The 12417-nt window shown below is 45.5% G+C and overlaps 1 protein-coding gene across 1 annotated transcript; it reads right to left on the bottom strand.

The window, feature by feature from the left end:
* Window positions 1-1301: 1301 nt before the first annotated feature.
* LOC138955779 (uncharacterized) lies at window positions 1302-10454 on the bottom strand. The gene is made up of 3 exons (XM_070327314.1): window positions 10427-10454; window positions 8375-8688; window positions 1302-1376 (listed from the first exon to the last, which is right to left on the bottom strand). The coding sequence occupies exons 1-3, from the start codon at window positions 10452-10454 to the stop codon at window positions 1302-1304; spliced, it is 417 nt and encodes a 138-aa protein (XP_070183415.1).
* Window positions 10455-12417: the final 1963 nt, after the last annotated feature.

Genomic DNA, 12417 nt, shown 5'->3' with positions numbered 1-12417 from the left:
AAGGACGACACACTTGACACCCAGCGGCAGAAGGGGAAGGATCTAATACACAGTTTCTAGAGTATGATGGTTTTTCACCGAATATTGTATTCGGCACTCTAGGGGAGCTTCCACTAGTTTTTCCTGTCTCACTGCCAGTACTTTGCTGAGGACAAGTCGTCAACTTTCCTTCGTCGGCGATGGCTTTCGCATAAGGATTCGACAAGGGGTTCTGGAGGTTTTTTGTCACTGTTGACGAACAGAGGCTGTTCCAGGGAGGAAGCGGATTTTGCTTCCATTGAGAGTACAATCATAGGCTTTTGAGGTAATAAATCATTATTTAACGCTGTTTATGAGTCTGTGTTTGTGGAATGAAATACTCTCTGTTGTTCTTTCCAGGTTAGCGCATAATTTACTCTCTGTGACGCTAGAATACTAATCTGTATATGGTTTTTGCAGATAGGGAGAGAAGGACGGAAAATGGCTGTTTTGTTGTTGTAAAAAGTCCGTTTTGTGCAGGCCCACGTGCTCGATGAGGTATTTAAAGATGACACGTTTTAAGGTGGTGGGTGAGGGGTAGCAGACATGTTTAGTGCACCGATGCTTTCTGTTTGCAGCCTTCGTTTCGTTTTCCTGTAACTGCTGCACGGCTGCCTTTGGCGGGACACTGCTAGCTGCAGACGTTGGAGCTGGGACCTGAGGAAGCTACGCAAACCGGCTAACCAGCAAACCGGCTAACCAGCGGACCGGCTAACCAGCGAACCGGCTAACCAGCAACCCGGCTAACCAGCATACCGGCTAACCAGCATACAGAAAGAAAGCTAAGTGCACCGTGTCTTACGCACCCCGTTGACCACCGTTGTCTTTTCTTATCTGTGATTTCATTGGAGTAGTGACAACGTGGGGTGTGTGACACCTGCATGAACTAGAGCTTTTTGAACAGAACATTCTCATTTTGACTGTATTTACACGGGATCAGCGTGTTACTATAATTTTCTATATACTACTGGCATTTTGTCAGTGATCACGGGGTTTTTACGTGTTGAGAACGTAAAAGGAACATATTTTGAGTGAAGGCTCGAGGGAGGTGGCGAGTTTATACATAAACAGGCGTCTGAAACTTATACTTTTGTTGACTCTATTTAATTGTATGACTGCGAGAGTGGATCGTGGTGTGGTTAGTTAATTAGTAGTAATTAACCGGTTCATAATCACCTTAAGTGATATATTGAAACGTGACACTGACTAAAGGGTTGCCCTTTGTTCGCTACGATAATTAGGAACGTATGTCTAGTGAGGTTATTGTCTGAAGCTTCGAAACGCTAACGCTCTGGCTGTGGGTTCTGACCGTAATCTTCGAACTGGTCAATGAACTTGCATAGTGACAACCAGCGACACTAAGGACGCATCAGATGCCGCAAAGGGGGCAAAAACCTGAAATAATGTACAGAAGCAGCTTTCGACAAGGGAGAGGCATTCAGTGCGGCTTTCAATCCACTTTTCTTTTTTGCTCTGCAAAGAAAATCTGCCGATTCTGAGATTCAATTCGCTGACGCATGCATCTGCTAAACCATGTGGGAGCCTCATGTTGAACATTTGAAATGTAAATACGTGTCTCTGACACACACACACTCACACACACACACACACACACACACACACACACACACACACACACACATCGCACATACACACATACAAACCCCCCCACACACACACCACGCACACACACACATTCACACACCCCCCACACACACACACGCACGCACACACACACACACACACACACACACACCCCAAGTTACACACGTACACACATACACACTCACTCACTCTCTCACACACACTTCATACACACAAAACACACACCCATACGCACATATAGACAGACGGACATACACACCTTTACAAACAAACACACATACACACACACATACACACACACACACACACACACACACACACACACACACACACACACACACACACACACCAAGATCCTCATATCGATTCCCCGTCTATGTTAAAACGTTTAGTCAAAACTGAATGTAAAAACAAATAAGGTCAGTTTCTGGAACGTGTAATCTTGGACAAAACGAAGCATTTACGAGTTGGTCGATCTGATGGTCTTTGCAGCGCACAGACATATCGAATAATGAAAAAATAAGAGGTAAAAAAAAATGTACCTGAGTATGCATTAAATTTAAGAGTTGAATGAAAGTTCTGTCATTTACATTATAATTTTTCGTGTGTGTGTTCACTGCAAATACCACTAGGTCGACGTACTCGAGACCGGTTTCATTTTGTCTTAAATTACAACAAACTCATATTTCTTGTTTCTTGCTTCAGACATAGCGCTACTCGAACACATGCACCATTGCCCTCATTGTAATCGGAACTCGGAACTGTCTATGTGTCCTTGTTCTACACCTCCGCCCCCCCCCCCCCCCTCCTACTGACTCGACGTTCCTTCTGTGGCTTGATTAAAACCAAGGAACGGGAGACCAGTGACATGTTTCTATTTCAATGTCTGTGTTCTGATCCCAGGATAATTTATGATCTCCGATCGATTCTGTCTCACGCTAGGCTTAATGAACCTTACAAGATGTAATCCCAAACAGATATTCTGCTCAAATCCAAAACCCAGAACCAAATACAAGAATGCGTAGTTCATACAGTGTTTAATATTCGACAACACAAAATTAGTATATTATATATGTCTGTTCCTCCACTTAAAAAAAAGCAACATATGTATCTATACACTAGCGAGTGATATTAAAAGTTCTTCTTCTTTTTTCCCTCACATTTCCGCCGTGAAATGTCTTTTGTTTTTCAGTCGCCTCTTAGTTTATCACGGGTCTATTTCTGAGCAAGACATTCAACCCGGTGTTCCGTTACCTGGCCAACGATCTGAGTCACACAGATTTGTTTTGATCTCAGTGGGTTGGATTCACTCGGTATTCTCCTGTTTTGAATCAGGATATCGACCTTTTCGTGTTGACAAAGAGGCTGAACTAGCAGACAACCATTTCATCTCTCCCGCCCCCCCCCCCCCCTCCCCCTAAAAGGTTATATTGCTCCCCCGGGAACTAGAACTGGAACTGCCTCTTAACCACAGGGAAAAAAAACCCATTTCATTTCCTCCCTGGCAAGGGACAGAACCCATCTCCGATGTCTTCCGTCCGTTGCCTCCCCTTTGGTAAGGGACAGAACTGGACACAGCATATCTATCCTCTTGGATCAACCCTACCCCCTTCCCTTCCCCTTCCAGCCTGTCCTAACCTTTACGTTTATCCACTTCTCTCTGTACGCTTCCCTGTATTTCGTTCTGCAAGCACTCTGAACCAAAGTCTCCACATTTGAACACATTTCTGTGACAAGATTTGAACACTATGTGATAAAGATTTGAACACTATGTGATAAAGATTTGAACACTATGTGATAAAGTACATAGTCCTACTCGCAGAAGAGGCAGTCATAATAAACACATAGTGTTCGCATATGTTCATTTGAACACTAGTGAACACCATGTGTGCTACTTTTGCCAGTAGACCTATGTGGTATATCACAAAGTGTTCAAAAATTGTTACAGAAATGTATTCAAATGTGGAACACTTCGGTTTAGAGTGAGGGATGGACCTGAACTAAGCATGTTTGTTAAAGGAACTGGTCTACACATACAAGATTGATAAACATATCCACTGTACAGAACTGAATTATGACAAATGTATGCTAAAGTGGGCTTCATACTTACCCCTAGTGGAACAGCATTTATCATAATTGTTTGTATATTGTATAGAATATGTCTTTATCCGGCATATCCACTCTATTATTATTTGACTTCTATGCGTTGCATGACAAAATGTAAATTTGCCTGAATAAAACATTTAGTTAGAAAAAAAAGCATGTTTGTTCTTCTGGGTCTCCCCCCTGTCTGTCTCTTCTTCCCACAACAATCACCAGATCACAAGATCATCACAAACAAAATTATTCAGCAACGTGTTCTAAAAGCACCAGGAATACAGCTTGGAAACATAACTCATCAATGTATAGGCCTACAACTCAAACATACCATCGCATAACTATAAGCATACTCCTCCCTCCTTTTCAATCCCTAAAACCTAAAAGCATCTAGTCGCATTCACCATCACTCCTCCTCCTACCATGTAGTCGCATGCTTTTTTTTTAAACACCCATAATGGTATGGCTTGAAATACTCTAGCCTCTTCTCTGTCACTTTGTAACCTGACACTCTTCTGTTCGTGTCTGTTTGAAATTGTTCTAGTTTGGCTGTCCCCATTTTCACGTCGTAGTTTTAGAAGAGACAGAGTGTAAGACTACGCGTCAGCCTAAAGTCTCCATCTTTGAGTGATAAAGATCGTTCGTTCGCTTCTTCGTTCGTTCGAGTCGTTCGTCCGTTCGGTCGTTCATTCGTCCGTTCGTCCGTTCGGTCGTTCATTCGTCCGTTCGTCCGTTCGTTCTTTCGTTCGTCCATTCGTTCAATCGTTGTTTCTTTCGTTCGTTCGCCCGTCCGTTCGTTCGTTTGTTCGCTCTGTCGTCAGCTCTCTGCGTATACCCCCTTCCACCCCGACCCCCCCCCCCCCCCCCTCCTCTCGCGATACTCCGCCTCTCCTCTCGCCATACTCCCCTCCTCTCGCCATACTCCCCCCCTCCTCTCGCCATACTCCCCCCTCCTCTCGCCATACTCCCCCCTCCTCTCGCCATACTCCCCCCTCCTCTCGCCATACTCCCCCCCCTCCTCTCGCCATACTCCCCCCTCCTCTCGCCATACTCCCCCCTCCTCTCGCCATACTCCCCCCTCCTCTCGCCATACTCCCCCCCTCCTCTCGCCATACCCCCCCTCCTCTCGCCATACTCCCCCCTCCTCTCGCCATACTCCCCCCCTCCTCTCGCCATACTCCCCCCCTCCTCTCGCCATACTCCCCCCCTCCTCTCGCCATACTTCCCCCCTCCTCTCGCCATACTCCCCCCCCTCCTCTCGCCATACTCCCCCCCCTCCTCTCGCCATACTCCCCCCCCCTTCCTCTCGCCATACTCCCCCCCTCCTCTCGCCATACTCCCCCCCTCCTCTCGCCATACTCCCCCCCTCCTCTCGCCATACCCCCCTCCTCTCGCCAAACTCCCCCCCTCCTCTCGCCATACTCCCCCCTCCTCTCGCCATACTCCCCCCCTCCTCTCGCCATACTCCCCCCCTCCTCTCGCCATACTCCTCCCCTCCTCTCGCCATACTCCCCCCCTCCTCTCGCCATACTCCCCCCCTCCTCTCGCCATACTCCCCCCTCCTCTCGCCATACTCCCCTCCTCCTCCTCTCGCTATACTCCTCGGTCTGCAAACCAGTAAACAGACCAGAGTCTATTGCCCGCAAATAAGTAAAGATGGCAGGAAGTCCATGCCACTACAAAGGTCTTACGGAGGTCAGTCTTGTTTCCCGCCGCTAGGGTGGACAATGCCTTGCGATTTCGCCATTTCCATCGCTGATTGATTGTAGCCAGGCCAGCCCTGAGATGGACGGCATCTGAGTAAGTAAGTGGTAATGTAGCCAGCAGTAAGTAGTGACAGTGGGGAGTTTAGCTGCACGTGACGTTCGTATTCACTCGGGCGTCTTGCTGATGACTTCCCAGTCAACGCACTTCTGAATTATTGTGTATGTACCAATTCATTGTTGTATACAAACATTTTGAACAAGACGTTCGTTTAAACAACGCACCGATTATGTTTACACAAAACCATTTTGAAGGCGTTGAACTGAACTCATCGGCAAGAACCTCTGTTAAAAACACCTATTTCACAGATTGTGTTCTAAAAAAATCATTCGGATGGCATTGGAAACACAGTAGGTAGTGTCAATTTAAACACCGATTTCCACAATTGTGAACTAAAGGCGTTAAAAAGTAATTAGCAAGTCCTTATCGAGACATCGATTTGCACACCGAATTCACCGATTATGTACAATATCAAAATAATTCAGAGGTGGAAATAGTTTGCCTTTAGAAAAGTATTTAGAGTGCAATTTATGCGCACATTCGAACACCGACTTCACTGATTGCATACATTACATACTGAACATAATATTTTTAAGGTGATTTTGGCTAAATACAGGCAGTATGAGGTAAATGAAACATAGTTCTGTCCGAAACAGCAAAAAAGTGAATTTCAACCATATTGACCATCACCACCTTATTCTTTTTGCTGAGCAGCTCACCAGCAGCGACTTATGTACCTTTTTGTGAGAACATATTTAGAATCAACAACAGTCTATGAGCTTATAGCGTTGATCCTAAAAGTGAGAGAGAGAGAGTTCTAGTCTTACATTTTCCAATGCCTTTTAAGTGATTGTGTCAGTATTCAACATGGTGACAAATTGTGAACATTGACGTGCGAGCGATTTCTCGTGGTTCTGACACAACGATCCCATTAACAAAAAACAACAACAACAAAAACGGAAATCTGAATTAAGTTGCCAATCTAAATAAAATTAAAACACCCCCGCGCGCGCGACGCACGCACGCAAGCACTCACGCACCAATCCACCCACGCACCCATCCACCTCCCCCACACACACACACACCCACACACACACACGAACGCACGCAAACAAATACACACCCAGACAGACAGACAGACAGACAGACAGACCGTAGACAGACAGACAGACAGACAGACACAGACACAGACAGAGAGAGAGAGAGAGAGAGAGAGAGAGAGAGAGAGAGAGAGAGAGAGAGAGAGAGAGAGAGAGAGAGAGAGAGAGAGAGAGAGAGAGAGAGAGTGCGGGCTCAAAACCTGATATTATCTGACTAAGTCATGGTGTTATTATGCTAGTTTAGTATAGCCCTACCCATGAAACCAAATAGTATCGTTAATGCAACACTAACCCTTGCTTTTTGCAGCCAGCAAGTAAAACACAAAATAAAACCGACAGTTTACACATTTGCCATCGGCTGTATACCAGACAGTCTCATTATCGCCACAGCGTGATTATCGAACCATGTCTGGTTTTGGGCAAGGCGAGTTTTTGTATGACTCTGTTTACATTGCATTTTGAGGAGCAATATGAGAGCGGAAACATCGATTACGGCCGCTGAATTCAGAGAGATGCAAGATTTGAAGCGTGTTTGTGTCAACAAATTGCTGTGTGGGGTAAACGTAGGAACATGATGAACGTCAAAGAAATGACATGCTGCTGCTACTCTATGACATTTAAGACAGAGGGAGAGGAAGAGGGAGAGGGAGAGGGAGAGGGAGAGGGAGATCGAGAGGAGAGGGTGAGGGAGAGACAGAGAGAGAGAGAAAAAGAGAGAGAGACAAACAGACAGACAGACAGACAGACAGAGACAAACAGTCAGACAGAAAGAATGAAAGAGAGAGAGAGAGAGACAGAGAGAGAGAGAATACGAGAGAGACATATAGACAGAGAGAGAGAGAAAGAGAGAGAGAAAGAGAGAGAGAGAGAGAAAGAAAGAGACAGACAGACAGAGAGAGAGAAAGAGAGAGAGATACAGACAGACAGGCAGACAGACAGACAGAAAGCAAGACAGATAGACAAATAGTATACAGACCGACAGGTAGACAGGAACAAAAGTTAGAGACAGAGACAGAAAGAAAGAAAGAAAGAAAGGCAGACAGACAGAGAGATGCAGCTTCTTCTTCTGCGTTCGTGGGCTGAAACTCCCACGTACACTCGTGTTTTTTGCACGAGTGGAATTTTACGTGTATGACCGTTTTTTACCCCGCCATTTAGGCAGCCATACGCCGTTTTCGGAGGAAGCATGGTGGGTATTTTCGTGTTTCTATAACCCACCGAACTCTGACATGGATTACAGGATCTTTTTCGTGCGCACTTGGTCTTGTGCTTGCGTGTACACACGGGGGTGTTCGGACACCGAGGAGAGTCTGCACACAAAGTTGACTCTGAGAAATAAATCTCTCGCCGAACGTGGGGACGAACTCACGCTGACAGCGGCCAACTGGATACAAATCCAGCGCGCTACCGACTGAGCTACATTCCCGCCCCTGAGAGAGAGAGATGCAGCGAGATACAGAGAGATTCTGAGAGATACAGAGAGATACAGAGACAGAGACACAAAGAAAACATTTCGTCGAAGAAAATACACCCATCCCAACTCTGCCCCCCTCCTCATCCCAGCCCCATGTGTTCCCAACCAAATTTGCTTCTCAACAACCGTCTCTGTTACAGTGCGGTACCCTATACCGGCTCTGGGTAATGATTGAAGTGGCTTATATCAATCCTCTTCTCTTTCGTCGACGCCAATGACAATAGCAAGCATAATCATCGTTTGGTTCAAGTATTACCATTTATATTAGACGGGCTTGCAGTTCAGTCAACAACAAGAAGAAAAGCGACTTTGTTACACTTTCTGCAGTTCCCCTAGCCCATCCCTCTTTGTTTCGATCTTCATCATCGTCATTAGCACCACCTGCAGCATCGTCGTCGTCTTCGTCGTTGTCTTCATCGTCGTCGTCGTATTCGTCGTCTTTTACCTCCTCCTCCTCCTCCTCCTCCTCCTCATCATCGTCATCGTCATCGTCGTCGTCGTCGTCGTCATCGTCATCGTCATCGTCATCATCGTCATCATAACCACCGTCATCATAACCACCGTCATCATAACCACCATCATCATCATCGTAACCATCGTCATCATCGTAAGCATACCGGCACGGTTGGCCTAGTGATAAGGCGTCCGCCCCGTGATCGGGAGGTCGTGGGTTCGAACCCCGGCCGGGTCATACCTAAGACTTTAAAATTGCCAATATAGTGGCTGCTCCGCCTGGCGTCTGGCATTATGGGGTTAGTGCTAGGACTGGTTGGTCCGGTGTCAGAATAATGTGACTGGGTGAGACATGAAGCCTGTGCTGCGACTTCTGTCTTGTGTGTGGCGCACGTTAAATGTCAAAGCAGCACCGCCCTGTTATGGCCCTTCGTGGTCGGCTGGGCGTTAAGCAAACAAACAAACCAAACCAAATCGTAAGCATCATCGTTGTCGTCGTTGTCGTCCTTTGTAGCAGTGTTTTTCTCACCCTTCTTCTTCGTCAAGCTTTTTCATTTATTTGTTTGTTTGTTTCCTTGGTTACTTATTTGTTGTTTCATTTCCTCGTCTGTTTGTTTTACTGTTTTCTTGTGCTTTTGTTACATTTAAAGGGATAGAAGGGGGTGGCGGTCTTTATACAACCACCCGAAAATAGCTGCGAGCACTGCCTACCCGTAAGCCTGGGCCCATATTCAGGAAGTCTCCGACAAGGGTTTTGTCGGTACGAGAAACAGAAAACTTCTGATAACCCCCCTATCGTGGAATTCATGAACAACCGATAGCGCCTACCGTAGGCACTGTCCTACAATAGAGTTAGAGGTGCCTATCCCTACCGATAAGCACTGTTGTCGGTACGATAACTTTGATTTGAAGATGGCGGCCATCAGTTTGCAGGGTTATACTGGGAAAGAAGAAACATTCTAAGACATACGATTTTTGGGGACGGGATACATGCACACATTCATATTCCGCATGCACGATATGTTGCAGTTGACTGTTGACGGATGTGATAACTGACAACATTCAGTTTGCGAACAGAATGAGTGCCTAGCCTCTTCATGATGTTTGCGTGGCGCCGATTTGGGGTGAGCCAGCCACGGTCAGCCAGCCACAGCAAGCGGAGCCTTGACAGGGCTCAGCTGCTGCGTCAGGCGCACGCGCAGAGCGACCGTAAACAAGGGAATCTCCCCGCTAGCTATCGGGGAGGCTGTCCGATGCATTTGAATACGGCAGTACGACAAAAATTGTAGGACCGAGAGCTACCAAAGTAGTCGTATCGTCTTGAATACGCTCCCTGGCCTGCAGCACACCGATAATCTGAGCAGATGGTACCGTCAGAAACAAATATCTGATAATAATGGTTAGTTGATTACGTTCCCGGTCTAGTTTATTCGACCGACCACCGGAAATAACCCCCCCCCACACACACACACACACACACCTACACACCGCCTATAGTCCCTTGCACAAGTACTCATACTTTATTTGTTTTCGAAATATTTCTTTGTCTCCTACAGTCGTCCGATATAATGAAGAATTCGGACACAGGTCAGTGCCGACCATTTTTGTTGGTCATAATAAGAAGTGGCGGAGACGGAATTCGTGCATAACAATTATGGAAGACAGAAAATACTAAAGAATAAAGACAAAGGGATAGATAGATAGATAGACAGATAGATAGATGGATAGATAGATAGATATATACTGTAGATAGATAGAAAGAGATAGAGAGAGAGAGAGAGAGAGAGAGAGAGAGAGAGAGAGAGAGAGAGAGAGAGAGAGAGAGAGAGAGAGAGAGAGAGAGAGAGAGAGAGAGAGAGAGAGAGAGAGAGAGAGAGAGAGAGAGAGAGAGAAAGAGAGAGAGATTACAAAATACGTGGCAAGAAGGCAATGTCGCGCTTCATGGCTAAAGCAGGGACGCATCAAGAGTAAAAATCAAAAGAAACTGCGGTTGGAACTGAACAGAAAAAGTCAACACACAGCCAGACAGCCAGACAGAAAGACAGCCAGCCAGCCAGCCAGACAGACAAACAAACAAACAAACTAACAAACAAACGAACAGACAAACAGACAAACAGACAGACAAACGAACAGACAAACTAACAAACCGAAAAACAAACAGACAAACAAACCAACAAACAGACAGACAAACAAACACACAAACAAAAGGAGCGTCACAGACAGATTACACCACAAACTCAAATAACAAACAGAAGAAGACAATCTCCAAGCAAGAAGCGACATGTATATATATGCAATCGCAAAAATCGCAAAAATCGGACCAGGACAAGAGAACGCAAGGGGGGTAACACGGTGGAAGAGACTGCAGTCGGAAATGATCAGGAGAGGTCCATCCAATTCAAGGCTCATTTGTCCGTGCTTACCCCACCGAGTTCGCCGTCCAAGCCGACGAGATTGTTCTCACAATGCTCAGCACCGGGCCCCGCACATAGAGATACGGCGCGCGCTCATTATTATTCATAGGCAGGGCAGGCCACTCTCTAATCACGCACGTAACCGGAAACGGATTGTCCCCCTTCCCATCGAAGGCAGGATGGTGGACGAGGTTGCAGAGAGAATTTAAAGCTATCTGCCGCGGTTGCATTCTCTGGTTTTGTTGATATATGCGATGAATTGCAGCGGAGTTATCGTTTTCGTTTTGATTTTTACTCTGTGTGTGGTTGTGTGTGTGTGTGTGTGTGTGTGTGTGTGTGTGTGTGTGTGTGTGTGTGTGTGTGTGTGTGTGTGTGTGTGTGTGTGTGTGTGTGTGTGTGTGTGTGTGTTACTGGTGGTAAAAGGTGACTGTCTCTCACACCCAATTTCAAATCTCCTCTCTATTCCTCCTCTCTCTCTCTCTCTCTCTCTCTCTCTCTCTCTCTCTCTCTCTCTCTCTCTCTCTCTCTCTCTCTCTCTCTCTCTCTCTCTCTCTCTCTCTCTCTCTCTCTCTCTCTCTCTCTCTTAATGCAGACAAAACAAAAAGCATGCTTATTACCACCAGACAAAAACACCAAAACTTAAAATCTAAACTTCCACCTTTAACGATTGATAATCACATTGTTGACGAAGTTAATAAACACAAAGTTCAAGGTGTTATTCTTGAAATCGATTTATCGTGGACTGCTCACGTTACAGGAGTTTGTAAAGTACTCTCCAAGAGGCTTTACTTGTTGTCCAGAATAAAACACTTCTTGAACAGGCATGGCAGGCAACTTTTCTTTAACGCTCACATTCAATCGATCATTGATTATGCGTCAACACTATGGGATTGTGCGAGAGCAAAAACTCTGAAACCTTTATTTAATATACATAAAAGAGCAATGAAAGTTATTTTATTACAAGTCTCGGTTTCCAACGAAGACTATAAACTTTTAAACATTCTTCCTCCTAAATCAAGACTCATGTACAATAAAGGCGTTTTGATGCATAAACTCATAATTGGAAGAGCGCCTGCAACTATTTCTTCTCAATTCACGTCCCACAATTTAAGAGACCCGACAAAAATGTATGCTCCTCGGCCTCGTATAGATCTTTTTAAGTCCAGCCTACTCTTTTCGGGGACTAATCTTTGCAATTCACTTCCAAGCGGTCTCAAACATTCTGTCAATGCCAAGACTTTTAAAGACAGATAATCATTCCTTAAACATGGCACATTTCGTTCTCACTTAGCCTGAACATGTATATTGTTGATGCCTTATTTGTACCTTTTACACGTTTCAGTAGATAAATGTACCTAATCAATTTCATAACATGACTTATGTAACGATGCTTCATGCTATTACTTGCAACGTAGTTGCTTCATTGACTCCTCAGTTTCACGGATTTTTTCTTCCCTCGAAGTTTGACACGTTTTTTGTTGCTTGAAACAGT

This window comes from Littorina saxatilis, unplaced genomic scaffold (genome assembly GCF_037325665.1).
Source record: "Littorina saxatilis isolate snail1 unplaced genomic scaffold, US_GU_Lsax_2.0 scaffold_399, whole genome shotgun sequence".
Taxonomy (NCBI): Eukaryota; Metazoa; Mollusca; class Gastropoda; order Littorinimorpha; family Littorinidae; genus Littorina; species Littorina saxatilis.
The sequence above is the reverse complement of the archived record's forward strand: the minus strand, read 5'-3'. Positions and strand labels throughout refer to the sequence as shown.